This window comes from Asterias amurensis, chromosome 15, assembly GCF_032118995.1.
Source record: "Asterias amurensis chromosome 15, ASM3211899v1".
In the NCBI taxonomy this organism is placed as follows: domain Eukaryota; kingdom Metazoa; phylum Echinodermata; class Asteroidea; order Forcipulatida; family Asteriidae; genus Asterias; species Asterias amurensis.
In genome coordinates, this window is record NC_092662.1 from 927,128 (window position 1) to 949,842 (window position 22,715).

Consider the following 22,715-nt stretch of genomic DNA (forward strand, 5'->3'; position numbering starts at 1 on the left):
AATTGTCAAACAGTGTTCCCACGTGGTATATCAAGACATTATACAGAAAATAACAAATCTGTGAAATTGTCCAAATGTTCATCGAAGTTGCAGAGATTAATGAAAGAAGAAAAAAAAAACCTTTAATTTTCAGATGCCTAAAAAGGCTTCAGGCCTGAAGTCGTTTTAAATATTTGAGTGAAAACAACTCCCTTATACTTCAGAGGGAGCCATTTCTCACAATGTATATATTATACAAACAGCTCTCCATTGCTCGTTACCGAGTAAGTTTCTATATGCTAACAATTATTTTGAGTAATTATAACAAAAGATCGCCTTTAAGGCGACACGAGTAAAAACAAATTGCAGAAGATACAATGACGGTTTTGTGTCACAAGAGTGCAACGGCACGACTTTTTCCTGAACTTGAAAGTCATAAATCATACTCTGCCATGTCTAATAACACGCTGTTGTACATGACTGCGGTTTATGTTTTGTTTTAACCTGCTGATTATGCAATGGGACGAGCATTACGTGCAAATCGTATAGTGCATGTACTTCGTTCGAAGCCATGTTTTCCAAAACACCAAACATGAAACTATTTTAATTAATGTGCAGTTGTCCATGTGCTTTAACTTCTTTCTAGAATGTTCAGACACCGTGGTAATACCTACGGTTCAACTTAATTAGAAAATAGGTAAGACCTAAAACGGTTTAACTTTATGAGAAGCGGGGGCGGTCGTAAAGTATATTGTACCGTGCATTCAGACACTGACAGCCGACTTAGTCCTAATTAAATTCTAACAGGTTGAAACTAGTCGATGGGTAGTTATTCCATAGTTATTCCATAGCATGAAGTAAAATTTCCCTAAGAGCGACTGTACATGTGTTTGTATCTATTTAAAGCCATTGTACTATAGAATGCTAATTCGTGTTTTAGCCATTACGGATCGATTTAGTTCTCTTTGTCGTCAGATGACTGCGTACCAAGATCCCAAAATAGCACGTGTATTGCTTCATGTGCTGTATAATGTGGCTGTTCTTGCAACAACTATGGTTGTTGCAGCATCTATGGTTTTAAAGATATTATTATAGATGCAGCTAAGCCTAAAATCCATTTTCTTTAGAAATACACACCGTTAAGCGTAGCCTAGACACACAATGTGTTTTCTATTGACACAGTCTTGGACATAGGCTTAAACTTGTATACGAAAACGTTTTAAATAACATAAAACAGACTAACAAAAAGAAGAAGGAAGGAACAAAGTTGCGTCCAGCTGTGACACAAAATAGAAACAAATTAAAACGAAACAAAATTGCAAATGGTGCACGATAGGCCCAAGCACTTGCCCTATCAGGACCAAGGTATATTCCAACATTGGCCCTTCAGCGATGCCCGTTAATCAATTCCAAAATAGAAGCTCCGAACCTGACATGGTTTATATTAATTTGAACTTGGTAATATATAAAATAACACGAATCTATATATGGGGATTTTTCTTCACGAGCAGTCTTCTCAGAAATGAGATTTATTTAAAGAACAACTTTCGTATAGGTTATGTTTATTTGTGTGTAATTCTGTCATTACGTGATCATCATTTACCGGCCGCAAGATCCCGTTCAAAACGTCAGAACATGAATGAAGTATTTATCCCTCATCATGTTTGGAAGGTCCTCTATTTCAGAATCCGTGTCTCTACCAATCAAGTCATAAATACTCACTAAATATTGATGCTATTTCTCCACAAATACCACAATACTATAATGTCATCAACAGTGACACAGTTTTTGTTTCAACCTTAAGCCTACAAATCGTCATGTGCCTAATGCACAACACTCTTTTCTCGTATAAAGTGTTAGAGGGTATACGAGGACCTGGTTATCTATTTCTACCTACATGGTTATTCCATAGACGAGGTCCTTCATTTCAGATTATGTTTCTATACCGATCCAGCCATACATTACTAAATATTGATGCTCGTGTCCACAAATACCACAACACCAATAATGACACTGTTTTTGTTTCAACCTCATTACAAAATATATATCAGCCTGTTTATCATCATGTGCCTAGTGCATGACTCTTTTCCCGTAATGGTTCAGGGAGTCCCCGAATAATATGCGGACTTAGTTTTATATCATACCGGTAGAGAGAGATCTCTATGGTGAAAGGTCCTCTATGTATGGTGGAGGGAAAAAATTGTTATTATACTGTGGGTGCGTTCGTTTAGCTCCCCTGGGTCGACCCCGGTGTGTGGCGTGTTTTTTGGGTTTTTTTTTTTTCAGAAAAAACGTGTGCAGATAATTACCCACGTTCGTCCTGGAAAAAACCCGCCACACACCGGGGTTGACCCAGGGAAGCTAAACGAACGCACCCTGTGTAGTGAGTGGGTTCGAATCCCACCCGAGTGACATGCCTGTGATTTTTTTTTCACAGAACTCGGGAAAGCTCTGAGTATACAGTGCAAGCCCACATCGGTGTATAGGGGCAAAACCAAAATAAATATTCTTCATCCCTGATGAAAATTTAACATCTATTATAACCATTTAGCCACTGTACAGCCCAGCCGCCTATAGCGATATACTGTATGCGGTACGAGGAAACCTCGCTAGCTTGTGTTTGTAGAAAAAAAGGAACATCAAAAGAAAACTCGATAGTCATTAGTAGGTCTACGCATTTGTTGATATATCTAGTTGTTATAGATTGTTATTAATTTTTCCTTCACAGTTGACTTGTCGACTCATTAGTGAACAGGAAACTGTTCATCATTAATGATGATATTGTCGAAAATTAACGCCTTCGCATTTAATCAGTATGAACATTGAACCAGACAAAAGCCTTGAAAAGCTATTGTGTCCATTTTATCCGTGCACAAAAATATTCGCCATAAAAATTACCGTAGCCGTTTAACGAGAGGCATTTATTGTTCCCATGAGAACTTTTAATTTTATCCAAATATTACCGAAAGGGTAAACAATTGTGCATACACATTAAGCCATGGCAATCTTTTAAAATTTGAACTACGATTCCAGTAATTTACTGCAAGAATCTTGAGAAATTGGATTTCAGCAAACTCGGGCGGTGCAGGGACTAAAGGGATAGAATGTATGTGAGTGATTTATAATAGTGTTAAGTTGAAAGTAAAAGTGACTTGACAAAATTTGGCACGAGGGAGGCAGGGTACCAGATCACAAGACGAGAACGTGACCTGCGGGATGGCATTGGTCAGGTGCAGTCAATGTCCCGGGTTTTGTGCGGTAAACAATGAGCAATCACCAAGAGAGGGTTTTTAGGTTTAAGGCCCATCGATCGTGGGGAATATTGATCAATCTTGGATGACAACTTCACCATTTTCGATCGACTATCTATCATTATAAACTCTTTAAAGGCACTGGACACTATTTGGTAATTAGACAAAATAATCGTTAGCCTAAAAAAACATTTACTTGGTAACGAGCAAGGAGAGCAGAGTATACAAAACTGTGAGAAACATTAAGAAGTAACGCAGTTTTTGAGAAGGAAGTAATTCTCACTAAAATATTAAGGCCTGAAGCCATTTATAGAGCCTGAAAGCACACGTTTGTGCAACAAGGGTGTTTTTTCTTTCCAAGTTGAGTCTAAATTTTCACAGATTTGTTAATTTAGGCAAAAGTTGGGATACACCAATTGAGAATACTGGTCTTTGGCAATATCAGTGTCCATTCCTTTAAAGGTTTGTGTTCGTATAGTCCTAAAGTTTGCACAAGTATATTATCCGCCTGGGAAAGTATACCCGCATTACTGACTCGGATCTTCAAATGTCGTTCGGTTAACTAGAGAAATAACCGCGTAATGATGACGTCAAATTGTCTTCCTCAATGGTACCATATAGGGCTACTAGAACATAATATCCCTCTTCTAAGTTCTACTAAGAAAAAAATTACACCATGTTTGAAAAAAAATGTAAAACCCAAAATGATAAAACATTGGTAAACCGACGACAGCAACCGCATAGTACTCGAGTCTAGATCATTTCCCGCAGTCCATTTTGCCTTCACGACCCTGAAATTGTCAAGTTGATATTGCAGGCAAACCAGAAAAACCCAACCATCTCCGCATCAATATTCCTTCAAACAAACCCATCCTCTGATCTCTCAGCGATGCAGTGATGCATTAGTCATCACACATAATAGATACGAACCAACAACGTAACATAACACAAGGGGCGCTTGTAGCAAACCAATCCAAGTCAATGGGCCCTTTAGGCTAGCGGAAATAAAGCTTTATGTGCATGCTTTCACGGGTGCCTCCTCGTGTCCCAACAATAGCAGGGATCGGGATACCCCTATTGGATGACGTCATTGGCAACCTGTTGGTGACTATATGCAAATGAACACACACCGGTGGAACCGTGGTTTTCTTCCGTGAGGCAGCCCATATAAACGGGCTCACTTCAGGTGTGGAATCAAACTCACTACCAGCGTGGACTAACACACACATTGATGATCAAAGCGGAACCAAGTGTTGGGGAAACAGTTCATATTACAACTGTCGTGTATAAAGAAACCCTGCAATATAATTTATTTATTATCGCCGTGAAGTGCAGCTCTAGAACACAATGGATCACAACTCGAGAACAGCATTCTGCAAACAGGCACAAGGTAAGTTTTCTAATTTTGTTTCAACTTTTTATGAAGTTTACAACTTTTTTTCTCCGGCGGCCTCCGTTCCTTTATAGTGTAGACTACCAGAGACAGTTCAACCACTTGTACGTTAACGCGTATTGGATTGCATCATGCTATCATGCAAGCTTACTCATAGCGCTCGTAAAGTAAGTTCATGCAGTGTAGGCATAATCCAAAATTTACGCTTAGTTTTTCACGGTGACGAATTTCATCTGCACATTTTTTTTTATTTTTTTAAATACAACTTTCCATCCAAAACAATTTTAAGTGATTTGATATGAATAATATTGTGTGATATTGAACTCCTTCAAAAAGTAGCACAATTAGCATACCTCTTGTGGTTGCTAACCGTGTCACTGAAGTATGCATTTGCGAATGCATTGGAATTCAGGATATTTTACAAACAAAAGATTGTTATCTGGTATGCCTAATATTAATATACAGAGTTCCAATCAAATGAAGGAAGGAATCAAAAATGTTGATATGGTTACACTTCCTCTCTAAACAAAAGCAAAGACCTGCTACCACTGAACAAATCGGAAACCGCTTATCCCGGTTTTAGTTCACTGCATTGACAGATCGGATCAAGGCCATAAAAGTAGAATGGAATGCCTCCGGTTTAGGGTTATTGCGCAATTGGGAATCAATGATGAAACGGCTTTTGGCAGTAGAGCACGTGCCCGCTGTGCTACTGTACTCTGGGTTAGTGTTTGCTCTTCTTATACAATACACGTGACTCTTGCTCATAATCAGCAATGGTCCCTTGCTCCACAAATACGCTAAAATAATTATTAGCATAAAACCTTACTTGGTATAAACGAGTAATGGAGAGCTGTTGATAGTCCCAAAGATTGTGAGAAACGGCTACATACGAGGTCTTCGAAATCAAGCATCTGAAAATTCGCAAATTTTATCAACCATGCATGAGACTTTTTGCTAGCTACTCGACTTCCATTGTGTAGCTTACCCAAGGACGTTGCGTACACTCTCAAGCATTTTGAACGTATAAGGGCATGTTGCATAGTTGTCCGTGTGTCGTGTGGTTGCCATAATAGACCACAATCACCCATGCCTATCCGGCCAGTAAGAGTGTTAACTTCAGTCCAATCAGATTGTACCTCTTATCAAGATCTTATCTAAAGCCCGTAAAAGCTAGATTTCTATTGGTTTGTCATGCGCGTGGAGTCGCGCATAGAAAGGTGATTATACGATAAACGTGATTACATATCATTAATAACTGAGCGGTAATTATAATCGATTGCATACCTATGTCGACCCCAAACGTGAACATGATATGTACCATACATTTTACCATTTCGCTCTCTCTGTGAAATATGGAGATATTAAAAACTCAACCTTCAAAACGGTGATTCTGGGGATGTTTTTCGAAATAGAGAAATTGTAAAACTTAAGGTTCAATCCCCTTTTGAGAAAATGGCGGCGCTTTGTATCCGCCTGGATAGCTACATAAATGTTTCGGTAATAAATAAAAGTAGAGCATTCTTGTCTGTTGTTATCCAACTATGCGAACACAATGTTTTTGGTTTAAAGATTTAAACCAAACCCTGTCTCAACAACACAAAGACTCGACCTTTTTAATATCGATTTGCTATCTGTAGCAATAAATTGCGCTGACCTTCCATTATTTATGGACTGCACATACGTGTCGCTATCCATGATGGACGTCTAGGTACTAAACATGTCACCTATAACACCAAGTGATTTACAGTAGTACTTCATCAATAGAAGGTGGTGATATGGGGGTTTAATGGAATTTCCGTTTAATGCCAGATCCGTGTAAAGCACATAAATCAAATCAAGCGAATTCCACAGATCTTTGTTGTTGTTTTGTGGGTGATTTGTGTTATTTAACAAACACAGGTAATTCAAGTATGCAGTATCACATTCATATAAAGTACTGCGATTGTTTATCGCTGACCCGGTGTTTTTTTTTGTGTAACCATAGAACATAAATTGACAATACAAACTTGCTTTTGACCTTGCAACCCGGATATTTTGTTGTTGCATGGTACTACTGTACTATACTGGATATACCAACACTTCACGGTACAGTTTAGTATACTCACAGCGCTATCTATGACGTGAATGATTACTAGCCAAATTGCATATTTGAAACCCACGTCTCCTCGGAAACTAAAGTGGGTTTATATTTTTGTAACATAATTTTACGCAGTTTGTTAAATATATTTATACAGGCAGAAATGTTATATTCATTCACGGAAGGACAGCATGATGTGTTGTGTTGGGTTGGGTTGCTGTCGATTATGTTTACCCTCAAAAAGGGACTTTCCCGGAAGTGTAAAACAGCTCTCCAAATGGTCAAGATGAACAGGTGCGCTGAAGAAACAGCGGGGAAATATATTATTGAATGATATTCAGGCCTTTTGAAAGGGCAAGGGCACCAAGGCAGTTTCTCCCTGATAAAGTACACCCTAGTAGAAAATTGTAAATATCTACTGTAACATTTCAAGGGCACCAAGGCAATGAACAGTGGAGGCAATCGCCTTCGTTGCCTCGGTGAAGTATCACGCCTGCCGGGGGATGCAAAACATGATCAAAGATTCATCATTATTTTTTAAATATCTTATCTTTACAGGAGTCCTTGTTACAAGCCTGGTAGTTATAGTGTCTTCACTCGTAACAGTTTGTACGTCAACGCCGATACCACCACAAGAGCCCATTCACCCAAGTGTGCATTACGAGAGACTGGTCGCTAACACACAGACATTGCAAGACAGACACGCCTTGGTCTACAGAGAATTTGTAAGTGTTAAATTTGTTATTTTTTTACACAACTTTAAAACAAGTTTTTTTTCCAGTGATGGGTACTGACAAATTAACAACTCATATTGATAGATGGTTTGAATTATGAAAGATGCATGCAATCATTAATCGTAAATGGCCAAATTTTAAAGTTACACATTCCAAATTTGCGATACTTGTGCAATAATAATAATGCTAATCAGGTACATGTACCAAGCAAACAAAACACACTTGTATCAAAGTATTTATAAATATAACACAGAAAGTATTCTGTCGTTAACACAATGCACATAGTTACGTTCGCCTGTCAAAGTCAATTCTATAAGCAACAATTGTGAATAAACAGTTGGGTTACACTCATAACAAAAATATGTTCAAAATCAACAATGGGTAAACTTTACATCACCTCTGAAATATGGAGGCGGGTAAGAAATTCTGGCATTAAATAGTTCGGACAAGAATAGACGGGTGCATAATGCGGGGGAAACCCGAGGTGCCACTGGCCAAAGTCAACCCCGAAACGGTTATGATTTGAGTCATCGATTTTTACAATGAACGTAGTGTGAAACACGTCTACGCTTAACAAAACAAAACGATCGGACAAAACAAAAAAAGAACGACTAGTGGACTGATGGGAGATCATGTTTGTGAGCTTGTATAACTATAATCATATACTTTGTGAAAGGGGTTTCAATGTGTCACAAAGATGGACTTTTTTTGTCCAATTTTTGTGAAGTTCGTAAACTGTTTCATACAGTTGTAAGGATTTGTGAATGCCAGTTTATAAACTCTACACAGCGTGACCTTGTAATCGTCTTGGGCTGGCCTAATAGGTCTACCTGTACACAATGAAGTTTTTGGGTGGGGATTCATTGTTGAACTTGCTTCACTCTCATTAGTAAAACGCCTTATTTGTAGCTCGTTTGTCGGCAAAATAACTCATGCAAGCCGAGGAATGCCAATGTGTGCCATCTATAGAATTCACGCCATATTAAAAATTGATAAATTTAGAACTCTTCTCACCGGAACGTTGAAGAGCCTCAATTGTATGCACCAAATCTTACACCGATTGGTGAACCGTAGATGGAGTGTGTAACAAAATGCGGTGCTTTATAACTTTGACTCACCCAGCCTATTTTATTTTCTGTTTACAGAGAACAATCCGCCACAACGACCCTGCCATTAGAGTTGATGATTTCACAATACAGGGGATCCCGAATGTGGACTCACTACCATCGGGCGAGGATAGATTCAGAATGGCGGTAAGTACATCAAACAAATATTAATTTCATGTTCTCTACCAACCCATATTGAATAAATACTGATGATATTTCTCCACAAATACCACAATACTATTACATCAATAATGACACAGTTTTTGTTTCAACCTCATTATAAGCCCGTAAATCTCATGTGATTGATGCCTGACCCTTTCCCCGTAAGTGGTGAAGGGAGTTCCCATGTATAATTTATGCAGACTTTACCATGGAGGAATTCGGAAGGAAGAATGTTATATACAATCAGCGAAAAAAATAATTTGCTAGCACATAAATCAAGTGTTCAGGAATGTAATATACACAACTTTGATTCAATGTGTGAAAAACTGCCGATGATTTTAAAAATTCAAAAATGTTCGGTTTACAACCAGTATACAACAATCCACAGAACCGAACGAGCGGTATTGCGCCCTCTATCGAAATCAACTTCCTTCTGCTAGGACACACGCACACACACCCAGAGACAAAAACACATAGGACACCGGCGAACATCTTTCAAGATTTCAGACATGCAACTTTCCAATATCACAAAAAGGGGGAAATGACCGATCAAACTTAACTTGTGTGCAGTGTTTTCAGTCTTCTATGGCATTGTTTCGAAAAGGGAAAAAGAAGAAATTAGCTGAAAAGTTGCATTCTTGAGTTTTACAAGTTCAAATATTTCCCTGCTCATGAGACTTACTATTTTCTTATCTATGATTTGATCCCCACAGGAATCACTATTGCTGCCCATTCACTACAGACGAGTCCAAGCTTTCGTGAACAGTCTTACACTAGCCATTCAAGATGAAATTGCACTGAGGATGACCGGAGATCATGACTTCGACAACCGTCTTAGGTCGATCCTTCTTCTTATGGAGCGAGTGGAATCCAAACTCAGACAAACGGTAAGAAACTGTTACATTATCCTTCCAACGGGGCTGCTATATCATGGAAGAGGGTACCAAAACTTAACCATGCCTGATTAAAAAGTAGGGGCACCCCAACTATGCCCGATGGGGGGCAGAGGGTAATAACAACTCATACGAGGCCCGATTGGGGGAGGGGCAGGGGGTAGAGGGTACCCCTTTTTACAAAAAGTACCCAGTTTAAACCCTCTGGAGAATTCCAGAGATTCAAAGCACATGAAGACACCAAATCGAGCTCCAAACTGTGGCTGTAGTTTGATGCATTTTTGACGAGTATCGGAATATCGATGATGCTTTTTGATAATTAAGCTCCTGTCCGTCAGGTGTTTTGAAGCTTAATACATTGCTTCGAAGCAAACAAATAATTATTGCTTACCACAGAAAAATAGGGTTGAAAGCAGCTGTAATCTGAAATGTACACTGTATGTAACCGGTTCGCTGTTACTTATCAATTGTTTTGGCTTAATTTTGCTACGTGAGATTTATTTCGATCTTTCGTTTTTTACTTTTACAGATGCAGCGACTTGAAATCGAATTGGACTACGACACAAGACCAGCGGTTACATTCACCATCAACGAAAACCGCACATACCTCGACATGAGAATTCTCTTTGTCTTACAAGAATTAAATCATTACATGGTACCACTAATACAAGATTTTGTCAACTGCAAAAACAGGCATAACACGACGTCGTCATAGCAACTCGGTTGATACTTTAGAAAGCCCGCCATTTATTCTGAGAGGACACTGAATGCGGCCCCATGGTTCGCAGACAATGACGTCATCTCGTCACCATTTTGTTTTTGTTTGTTTTGCAATCGGTCGATTGACGACCCGTACCCATCGTCGTGGACAGCTGGAAATTCCTTCCTGCGTGTTTTCCTTGTTTTTTATTATTTATTTATACGATGATATTCGTCAATGTTTAGCCAAGATTTGGACGTCGTGTTGACACAGTTCAGTATGCTACGATTGTTACTGAACAACAAACAGTATCAGATGAATGTGGGAGGGGGAGGGGTGGACACAAATACGTAAATTATTTTGAACAGATTGGCTATGATCTTGTTGTGAGTAAAAGAAAAAACATCTTAAAGATTTCTCATGGTGTCACCTTTTGCCGAATGGAATTCTGGAAAGGATTCGAAGATTCTTTGCTGATTATCCAAAAAGGTCGAGCATTTGTTTTGTAATATTGTATTCATACAGCAAGATGTGAGCGTTTATAATATTTATTTTTAATTTATGCTAAGTTATTCATACTTTTGTATTTAAGTGCCTAAACACCAAGAGTAACCTGGTGATATTTATTTTAACTTAAGTAAAGCAGAGTGGACAGGAGGACTGAGCAGTACTGTTTGTGCCGTTTATTTAAAAAAAACAAATATTTATTATAAATTAATTTATTTTGTTATATTGGAGGACTTTGTATTGAAAACGTGAGATTTCCAATGAACACACCAAATAACATCAATTATTGATGCATCAATTCATAATTGTGTTGATATTTCCAGCTGGGAAATTATTAATGAAATAAAAAAATAATTTATTAAAATGCGAAGAATGTATTCTCTCTGTTAACAGGAGGATCATTTCATGCTGCATTTGAATAGATGTATGTTCAACATTTCCTAAAAACACAATTTTAACAATGTACATATTTATTTAATATTTTTATATGTGAAATAAACAAGTTGAACCCGTCAAGTGTCGAACGAGATACATATGTAGTGTCACTACAAAACCATTTATTGTAATTTGGCAGAATTCTTACACTTGTTTGTAGACTCCGAAGACATATTGTCGAACTTAAACAACATTACATACTTGCAAATGACAGAAAAACTAACCATCTTTTCTGAAACATAAGTTTGCATATTATTTGCTAATACGATCTTTTTCTGGATATACTTTCGCTACCCCCATCTGGTGAGCCCACAACGTAGTAAAACGTTTTGAACAACAAAACAGATAAATAGTTAGTATCATCGGGTTAATAGTTTATTAATGTGGACATTATTTATCTTTATCCCAACTTGACAAAGAGATAAATTAGTTTATTGATTGAGTAAATGACGATTTAATTTCCAAAACACTGTATTCAGTAACTTGTTCATAAAAATATTAAATATAAAAGGTGTCCCATTGTATGGGAAGTATGTGTATACTACACGCAGGTATCGCTCGAAGCAGCGAATTATAAAGAATATTGCAACAATATACAGTACATGTAATAACGGTTAAACTTCGGATGTTGGACCATAATATTATCTTTTTGATAAGATTAAATCTTCATAACAATATGTTATAATAATGTACTCAGCTGGTTCTGGTGTTTTTAACATTGGAATTAAAACAAATGTCTTCCTAAAGTATCAAATTGTCCAAAGTGAATTTAAATTGTGGATTTGTCTATTTTTTAGTTATTATTTTTTTGTCTTAATGGGTTAGCCTACATGTATCAAGCGTCTTGCTCTAAACTAAAATGCAATACTACCAATGGGGTAAAGATAATCTGCATAATGATCTTGTTGACAACCTTGGCTCTTGCATGCTTTAGGCTTCGTTGTTTTGAAAATGTGCGTACATTTATTTGGTACGGGGGTCCTACAATCAGTGACATGAGGGAGAGCCAGTGAAACCTTGCTATTCGGGACACATGTGGCAATACTTCCATACAACTACAGCAGAATTTTCGCATGGGGGCCCATTTAATTTCCTTACACCATCACGCCACTCTTCGTCCCAACCCAACTTATACATTGTATGATTTCCACATTGAGGGCGCACTCTCGCCTGCCCAAAGCTATTTGTGCCGTGCACCGCTGACTTATTATTTTTATTTCTCGGATGTTTATACTTAGAAAAATTGTGTGTTTTCGAGTTGAAGTTGGTCCATCGACATCAACTCCTTAAACAAATGTAACATGGGCGAATGGATAAAATAACATTTATCACTTGAAATTGTTAATTAGTTTCTTACCCCCGCGAGAATATAACAAGATTTAGATTAAAGGCAGTGGACACTATTGGTAATTGTCAAAGACTAGCCTTCACAGTTGGTGTATCTCCACATATGCATAAAATAACAAACCTGTAAATTTTTTTAGCTCAATCGGTCATCAAAGTTGCGAGATAATAATTAAAGAAAAAAAACACCCTTGTCACACGAAGTTGTGTGCGTTTAGATGATTGATTTCGAGACCTCAAGTTCTAAATCTGAGGTCTCCAAATCAAATTCGTGGAAAATTACTTCTTTCTCGAAAACTATGGCACTTCAGAGGGAGCCGTTTCTCACAATGTTTTATACCATCAACCTCTCCCCATTACTCGTCACCAAGGAAGGTTTTATGCTAATAATTATTTTGAGTAATTACCAATAGTGTCCACTGCCTTTAACATGAAGGCGGATGGATATTATTTAACATGGTAATTAATGAGTTTTCACAACAGTGGGGATCCCCCAATTTTAAGACATTCTGGCAAAACAAATGTGTTCAAAAAAGTCCTCGTTTACATTAGTTTGACGAAAATCATGATGAAACTCCTTGACGAATTGGAAGGGGGAGGGGTTTGTGTTTGTCAGTAAGATGATAAGTTTTTGTTTACTCGAACAAAAACAGTAACTTAAAAGAAGAAACAAACAAAGCATATACAGACACGCCAAGGATAGCAAACAACTAATCAAGTTTTCATACAACTTTTTGATAACCAGTTTTTAAGCTTTGGTTTTAACAAAATACTACTTTGGTCCACTTTGGAGGGGATCATAGTTTGATTATGACCCGAAAAGGAGTTGTGATGTCTGAACGCTTATACAAAGTATCATCCGAAAATGTTTTATCTAAAGTGTCCCCCTCCCCCCCCCCCCCCCCCCATTAGAAATAACAAATGTAGGGCTTCTTTTGTTGAACAATTTGAATGTCCAAAAGATCGCATGCAGGCAGGCGGCTTTGGGAAGTGTCCATGTTGTTCGTTTGAAAATAATTGGTTAAGCACTAGAATAGCTTGCTTGTTTTACACATGTTACAGGTCAAAATTTCATGCCATAATTATTCTTTGCTCGTGACTGGGGCTGAGCTGGTGTTTACTTGGCATAACAATTGGGTGGAGTCTTGGCCGGTAATCTGATTTTACAAAGCATGGATTTTTGCTGAAACAGAATTTTGTGCTTAAGCAGCTCTATGAAATTGGGCCCTGGATAGACCTGGCCGCTGCGGCCGAGCGAATTGGTACCCAAGACAACTCGCTAAACTTGAGTGGATTCGCTGAATCACAACAAGTAGACAATGTATCCAACTGAAAATTTCAGAAGTAGCTGATGTTGTATATCCTTCTCGATAATTTTGCCTTTTTCAGCATAGCGTTGACAAAAACCAAATAACCCCAATATTTATGTCTAGAATCTAGGAACAAAAGCCGTTTCTAATGGCATATTCGAGACGCAGGCGGCGGCAAACACATTGACCACCACTACGCACAGAAAACTTCATTTATGTATTCATTTATTCATGTAATCAACGGCGCAAGCGCCAACAGCAGGATGGTGGGTAGGGAACTTTGTACGTTGGAGGACTCCCTAAAAATATCTGTCAAGCCAACACAATCAGGTAGTGACTGATAACCCGATCCACATAAGTTTGAGAGTAATTAGTTCAAACGGTGACATGAATTGCAGACGACCAGAGGTGATTTTGTTTTATACCAAGTTGCCTCTGCCGATACAATTTTAAATTATCTACTTATTTTATTTTAAAATTTTAAACAAACAAACGCACTGTATAAAATTTTAAAAAAATATGTCATTTTTTTCAAACGAAGTTGGTCTATTCCGAGAGAGGAGAGAGGGATCAAGACGGTGCCCTTAAACTTACCCAGGGTTGGTTGGCTATTGTCCAACATCATCAAAACATTGCCCTCTTTATGTGTGGATATGGCTTAGGAATTTTGCAATTGCACAAACATTGACTTTGGTTTTGTCTACTTAAACTTGTTATTGTTCCTGTAAATAATATTTAATTAGTCAATCTGGCGGGCGTTTCCCAATACTTCAAAATTACGCCATGATGCAACACTGACCGAGTTAAATGAAGTTCTCGTTCTTGAAATGACTGCCGTTATGCAACAAATCAAAAACCCACTTATCTTGATTGCTGAAACCACAACAAGTCCAACATGACCCCACCCTGGTTTTACCTGTCTAACGCATGTTTGATTGTGTCCTGTATTTCACAACGGTTTGAATCCTCATGGTAGATAAAAACAAATTCAGATAGAGGGCGCACTCATACCTTGAGGGCTAGTTTTTCAAGTGGCGAAAGTAATCCCAATTTATAGACAAAATGCGTTGTCAGCAGTAACAGACAGGCGCCACTGACATTCCGAAGTTGCTTATAGAGTCCAGTACCTTTAAGCAATACACTTGTTGCTTCATCCTTCGGGTGAGACGTAAAGCCTTTGGTCTCGTGTTGTGAAATACACATCAACACAGTTTCATTGCTAGCATTGGACACCTTGTAATTAAGGCGTTACAACAAGTCTCATAATTATTCATAAACTTTAAAAACTTTAAAAACAAAAGACAACCTTGAGAAAGCGCTGTACAAAACTAGTTAATTATTATTCATATAATTATTAATAATTCTGTACAAAATACATTAAGTAACTACCTTTTTGAAATTCTTCGAATAGAACAGATTTTACTCGACTTTAAATATCTATACCTTCTAATTTTGTGGTTGCGGGACTTACTTTAGAGGTTTATGGTTTCCCTAACATTTTCCAAAGCTCTGACGAAAGGTTATTCTTTGAAAGAAAAAACACTCTTCGAATGTTGATGACAACATTGTTAATTTTCCCCTTTCTGCGGTGACTTGAACCCGTTTTGCTCCGCTAGCCCACCGCATCTATTAAAATGACGCCACAGTACGTCACTCAAACCTCATCATTTGGACCATCTTCTATATCCGTAAACGCTTTGTTTTCGCAGACTCCAAAACACATTTTTTAAATGGGGAATTCCCATTTCTGATCAGTTTAACACCTGTGTGGGTAGTACTTATCATGTTTACTAATAATTCAATTTTCACGCTTGATTGTAAGGTATATCTTTAGCGGCAACGTCCGGAAATTAATTTCTTTTAAAGCATTATACCACGCAAAATATCGTATACACCTTTTTTAAATGTCAAACTACCTCCTGCCGTTTGAACCAATAGAGGATCCAGGACGTGTGAATGACTTGTGGTACCCATAGAAAACAAAGGACAAACAAACAAAGTCGCTTATGTTGGTTTCGAATTCTGTATTTCCCGTACACGATGACAAATTAATTTGTTTGCCTAATCTCGCCCGAAAAAGATTTGTGCAACCATTACACATTGGGGAAAAATTCCCAAAAGCAACCGACAAAGGTCAATGCCTTGTTCTCTGTTTTGTTGTTTTTATGTGTTTTATGGCTAACAAGGTTTTACTTTCCAAACGATGGATAGTTTCTACGGGGGCGAGTACCGCCACATCAATACAATACAATTTTGCTCTATTATCGTGAAAGTTTCAAGAGTCTATCAAAACATTTCAATCTGTTCAATACATTGTATACGTAATTTCGTTTGTTCATCTGAGCGCTTAGAGAGACTTTATTCTGGAGGTGGTCGAGCGGTTAAGGGCACCGAACTCAAACTGTGGTGTTTATGATCAGCAGAGTGTGGATTCGAATCCCAAGCCGAGACACTTGTGTCCTTAAAGACACTTAACTATTACTTCGTCCTTTCGGATGGGACGTAAAGCCATTGGTCCCGTGTGTTGTGTAACGCATGTAAAATAACGTATCGAAAAAGAAAAGGGGTTCGCCCACGTGTTAATGCCTGTGGCTGCTTAATGCGCCGTAGCACCTTGTAAACCCTTAACAGGTCACTATACAAAATTGGGTCTCAGAATACATCACTTCAGTAGCCTATCTTTCAAAAGTTTGTAACGTATTATCTCGCAACTTTGATGATCGATTGAGCTCAAATTTTCACAGGTTGGTTATTTTGTGTATATGTTGAGATACACCAAGTTAGAAGACTGGTCTTTGACAAATACCAATAGTGTCCACTGTCTTCAAAGTGTCGGTGCTTACATTTTTTTAATTTTAAATTGGGCCCTGATAGAGACATAATATGAACACGGATAAGTAGACCACTAACCGCAAGTAGACCATGGACACCATGGAGTTAACAAACCGCAACGCCGCAACCAAGGACCATGGTTTTGATAATGATTTCCTTTCACAGGGAGCATTAGTAGGAAACTATATAACAAGAAAATGAGGTAGCTGTTTCAACGAATCTAGTCGGGATCCTGCCTTGACCAAAATGAGGAAACTTCTCGAAGGAAGACTAGATTGTGTTTCTTTGAAAACAAAATGATAAGATTTTCTGTATACAGTTCTTAAAAATCAAAACAACAACAGCGATTTTTTTTTAAATATGCGTCTCGAGCATACTCAAAACGAAAAAAACCTCTCGAAGGAAGGCTAGATTTGGTTTTTATGAAATAAAAATTATACAATTTTTAAATTTCCGTATACAATTCTTGAAAATCAAAACTACAATAGCATTTTTTTAAAATATAATTTCAGTTTTTTTGATCGTGAAAACAACTACCCAAGTCATAGGCCTACTCAAAACAAGAAAACCTCTCGAGTAAGGCTATATTTTGTTTTTATGAAATCAAAATGATAATATTTTTTAAATATCTAAATGTAATTCTTGAAAATCAAAACTACAATAGCAATTTGTTTTAAATATAATTTTAGTTTTTATACCGTACAAACAATTACCCAAGTCTCACGCATACTCAACACGAACAAACTTCTCGAAGGAAGACTTTGTTTAAATGAAATCAAAATAATATTTTTCTTTTCAATTTCTTTTTTTCAATTCTTGTAAATAAAATCAACAAAAGCAATTTGTTAAAAAAAAAATACAACTTCAGTTTTTATATTTTTACAAACAATTTTACCCAAGTCTCACGCACATCTAAAACGAGGAAACTTCTCGAAAGAAGACTAGATTTTGCTTTAAAGGGAAGGTACACGTTTGGTAATTACTCAAAACAAATATTAACTTAAAAACTGACTTGGTAACGAGCGTTGGAGAGCTGTTGATAGTATAACACATTGTGGGAAACGACTCCCTCTGAAGTAAAGTAGTTTTAGGGAAAGAGGTAATTTCTCACTAAAATATTAAAAGACTTCTGGCTAGAAGTCTTTTCTTCCAATCTGAAAGCACAAAAAATTCGTCCAAGATGTTATTAATTTTCTCGCAACTTCGATGACCGATTGAGCCCAAATTTTCACAAGCTTGTTATTTTATGTTTATAATGGGATACACCAAGTGAGAACACTGTTCTTTAACATTTACCAAACGTGTACAGTGCCTTTTATGAAATCAAAATGATATATCTCTATTTTCTGTACACAGTTCTTGAATATAAAAACTATAATAACTTGTTTAAATACAGTATAAGTTTTTGTTACATCCTACAAATATACTAATAATAAGTGTCATCGTATTTGACACAGTTCACCTTACTACCAGCGATACATTTTGGTTGCGTAACTTTGTTGCTATCATGCTGATAAGAGAGTAAACCACGCCACTTCTTTTCCACGGGTTGTCAATAACCGTAATAATAGGACTCTTCCTCTGTGTTGGACACTATATAATAGGGCTCTGGTAGTGTACAATACGAAAGCGAAAGTACGCCAGGGCTGGTCAGCATAATATCCCATCGATATACTGAACAGAATTGTTGAATACGATTAAAATACATAATAGCTACCAAATAAAAGAAAAATCCAATAACGGAAGTCCGGTACCGCCTTTTTGTCCATTTTTGCTATTAGTGAGATCCGAGAAGGTATATCAAGTTATAATTATAACTTTCTACAGGCTGGGCCACTGCTCTATGGTCACACCCCACACTAAATTTAGTTCTACATTACGCCTGGACCTGTCATTTTGAGAATGCCACTTTCTAATGAGCTGAAGGGCTTGTTATGGTAAACAAAGGGTTATTTTTGCCCAGTGCTCAAATGCACAAAGGGTGCTGGCCTTCCCATCATCTTCCTATACTGTGAAGAAACCTCCTCTGACTAATTCCATTCCAACTTTCAATGGGATCCCGACCCAGAGGCAGGTGAACCTTGGGGCGATACCAAAGCATATGTCATTGCATCTGCTCTACGGATAGTAGGCCATACTTTGTTGACCATCCTTGCTCTATGTTTGACCACTTCAACTGGACTCCCTCCAGTCTACGTCTCTGAGAGACCATACATAATGAAAAGACCAACTCTGCCGTCGAGGCCAGCGCTTCTATGTTCGAGATGGTTCCATGTGGCCGAGTGTATACAGCTAAACATCGAAACTTCTTCGTCGAAAACCCACGGTCGTTGCCTGTTTTAAACGGCCGTGAAAGAACTCGTCGCTACACTTTTATTCCCTTTAGTCAGCATAACAACTGAATAATATTGCACGCATGTAAACGCTTTGTTTATGAAAGTGCAAGTGCACTAAGAAATGTTCTCCTTGGTGAAGGGCACCCTATGAGGAAATTGTAACCTTCTACCGGAGCACTTCAAGGGCAACAGGGGAGGGGGGGGGGAGGGAGGGGGAGGGAGGGAGGGGGTGCATGGGATGGAGGCAACCACCTTCGCTGCGTCCGTTAGGTAATAGGTCTGAAATTTGCTGTAGTTTTAGCATTGGATATGTATAGTTGATCCTTTTCTAGTCTAAGAATGATTTCATACAATTTCATTGACTTTTGACATTCTGAAAAGACTGTTTACAAAGTGTCTGGGGAAAACACATCACCACGCGACGTTCTGGTATGTGAGACAAACCCCCAAAACTCAAAAAGTTTTTCGCTGAACTAGGTTCGTGTTTAGCCATAAATCTTCAAGAGATCGTTTAGGGATCAAAATACGCCACAAAGTGGACAAAGTTATTTGTGGCAGAATTGGCGAGGACTTCGGAAAAAATACCTCGCAAAGGGGTTTCCAAAAACTCAAACACATTGAGACTACTGTTTATCAATCTCTTTTTAGATTTTCGTTTTTTATTGGACGAACATTTTTCTGTTCTTGTAAAAAAGTTGTTTATTGTTTTTTTTTTAATAATATCATTCTGTAAGAGTTCTAACTAAGTTTTAATTAATCTTATAAAGTACATTATTATAAGTATATCGATGACAATTATTTTCTTATGTGTGATTTAGTTTGGGTAAGGGGAATATTGATACCTGTAACTTTGTTCGCAAGGAAGTTGTTTTAAGCAGTGCATTTTATTTTGCGTTGTCATTGACCACAACAAAATATACACCGAAGCTAATTGTTATAGGTACTAAGACTTTGTAACAGTTTGTTTTGCACTTTTTTTTATTAGGGCAAAGTACTGACAGCTGTAACTTTGTTCCGAATACAACGCCAAATTTGGGCAAACTAAAGATGCTAAGCACGGAGCATTGATTTATGTTGCGTCATCATGTTTTTGCGTCGTCATTTTTGCGTCGCTCGTCTTAACCACAAATATACACCGATCGGTCGTCAAAGCCACCCAAATACAAAGAAGGAACCACAAAAACATGTGGAAACTCTGCACACTATGGACCTTTATCATGGTGCAGCCATCTTGAATTTCTCCCATTTATATCAATGTTACCAAACCGAGGCTGGAAGAACAAAACAGTCTGGTTCCTATTTGCAAAGTGAGGATTAACATTCATTATCGTTATACTTTACAAGGAACAAGATCAGAGGTTATTCCGAACGGAGTTGTCGGAACAAGAGCGTCGGCGCATAGGACAGTCACCCATTTTGAAGTATACACGGATATAAGTCTTGCTTTGAATCTGGAAATTTAAACCAATATGGCACAATTTGGGCAGTTTCGGGCAGACCAATATTTCAACCATACTATACCAATACTCTAAACTTGTTTCACATTGTACGAAGAACAACATTATGTGGATTTAATCGCAGAAACTGCAACATGTTTAAAGCCATTGGACACTTTCTGAACAGAACAAAAATTCAAAGTTCACAGATTTACAAATAATTTACAGGGTTTACAAAAGGTAATGGTGAAAGACTTGAAATATTATTTCATGAAATTCTCTACTTTTTGAGAAAACATTAAAACAAGTTTAGAGTATTGGTATAGTATGGTTTCGCCGTGTCATGACACGTGTTTACAATAAATCCGTTATTCTCGACATCGAGAATTGATCATTGTTTTAATGTTTTCTCAAAAAGTAGAGAATTTCATGAAATAATATTTCAAGTCTTTCACCATTACCTTTTGTAAACCCTGTTAATGGTGAAAGACTTGAAATATTATTTCATGAAATTCTTTCCTTTTTGAGAAAACATTAAAACAATGATCAATTCTCGATGTCGAGAATAACGGATTTATTGTAAACACGTGTCATGACACGGCGAAACGTGCAGAAACAAGGGTGGATTTTCCCTACATTTTCTCCCGACTCCGATGACGGATAGAGGCCTAAATTTTCACATGTTTGTTATTTGATGTAAGTTGTGATACACGAAGTGTGAGCCTTTGGACAATACTGTTTACCGATGTTGTGCGATTGCTTCAACTGACGATCACCATTTTGAAACCTCCGGTTCGGGTCCTGGGGGGGGGGGGGGCTCTGATCCACTTCTGGGTCGGTATGACAAGGAATCTGAGCCAAAGCGACAAAGGGGTCAGTTCTCCTGGGAATCGGGTCATTTTCCTGACCGGGAGTTATTATGAGTGATAAGAGTTGTGAGATTGGCAACAGTATAGAAAGATTGAGCCTTTAGGGCCATGTCACACGAGCCAATTTACAGGCAACCATGGTTCCAGGCAATTGCCAAGAAGACAGTGCATTCTTATTTGTTTGTTCACCCATTTTTCTTGGGGAAGGGATTTTTGAAGAATGACTCATGTGCTACCAAAGTGGTCTACAGTTGGTCGCCTCACAAGTTGCCTGCAAAAGCTGCCTCGTGTGGCAAGGCCCTAAAGGATTTAAACAGCTACCTGAGCGGAATGTTTTCAACAGAAATGGTATTTTTACTTGTTTATAATGCTTTTTTTTACACAAGTGAAACCTATTTATAATCATATGACTCGATTTCCTTATTCATCGAAAACATTTTAGGTGGAATCAGCAAAGTTCACGACTTGACATTTTCGTTCAAGCAAGTCTTTAAGAGATCCAGAAGGATTGTTTGAGTCCTTTGGGGAGGGGTGTCTAGAGAATGAAATACAAACGACAGAAACATGTAATCGATGCGGTTTGAACATGGAGACTCTGGGGAGAAAACATGGACTAATAGAAGAGCTATAGGATGCAGTATTTTGCAATCGCAACAGACGTGAATATTTTGGTTTTTTAGTCTCCTGTTATTCACGAAATAACGAATCACAGCCACCAAAACGAGATGCAATAAGTAGATGGATCACTCTTTCTGTGATAGCCCAACGTGAAACACGAGAGAACAATTCGACAATTTCGGATTACGACATGAAAGCACTTAGCTTTGATAATTCCTAATAAATTTAATTGTACAACACTCAGTGCTTGAGTTTTGTGTTCAATGTCCTAAACGTTATTTCTGAAGAAGAAAAACATAGTTTAAACGAGTTTGCATCAGTTTTTTGTTTCCGGAGGAAAATTGTATTGTATGGCATTTTACGACACATGGTGCTGCAGTCTTAAAATACATCACCTTTTTTGGGGGGAATTTTGTTTGGTTTAATGTGCTACTTCACGAGAAAAATTAGATAATTGCCAGGAGACAGCTGTTTGGGGGTATTCACCTAGACATGTTTGATGAGCTCATCAGGGGTGCGTAGCGGTAGGCCGGACCATTTTAACTTAACCATAAGGACTTAGCTTTTACCACATCTTGGTTACATCCTCGTTAAAAAAATAACAACAAAATGTACACAATAAATTACTCATAATGAAGATTAAATACATAACAACATACACAAAAAACAAAAACAAAACGAGCTTCAACTTTCTATGAAAAAGGGGGCAATTTAATTGATACAAACTTCA

At 37.8% G+C, this 22,715-nt stretch overlaps 2 protein-coding genes across 2 annotated transcripts in view; one reads left to right on the forward strand and one right to left on the reverse strand.

Annotated features, from left to right (window-relative positions):
* The window catches only part of LOC139948057 (pre-mRNA-splicing factor ATP-dependent RNA helicase DHX16-like), a 90,577-nt gene that overhangs the window by 53,548 nt on the left and 14,314 nt on the right, over positions 1 to 22,715 (reverse strand). The window lies entirely within an intron of this gene.
* Positions 4,412 to 11,932, forward strand: LOC139948458 (uncharacterized). Its single transcript, XM_071946605.1, has 5 exons — positions 4,412 to 4,620; positions 7,262 to 7,428; positions 8,583 to 8,690; positions 9,419 to 9,592; positions 10,128 to 11,932. The coding sequence occupies exons 1-5, from the start codon at positions 4,578 to 4,580 to the stop codon at positions 10,311 to 10,313; spliced, it is 678 nt and encodes a 225-aa protein (XP_071802706.1). The 5' UTR covers positions 4,412 to 4,577; the 3' UTR covers positions 10,314 to 11,932.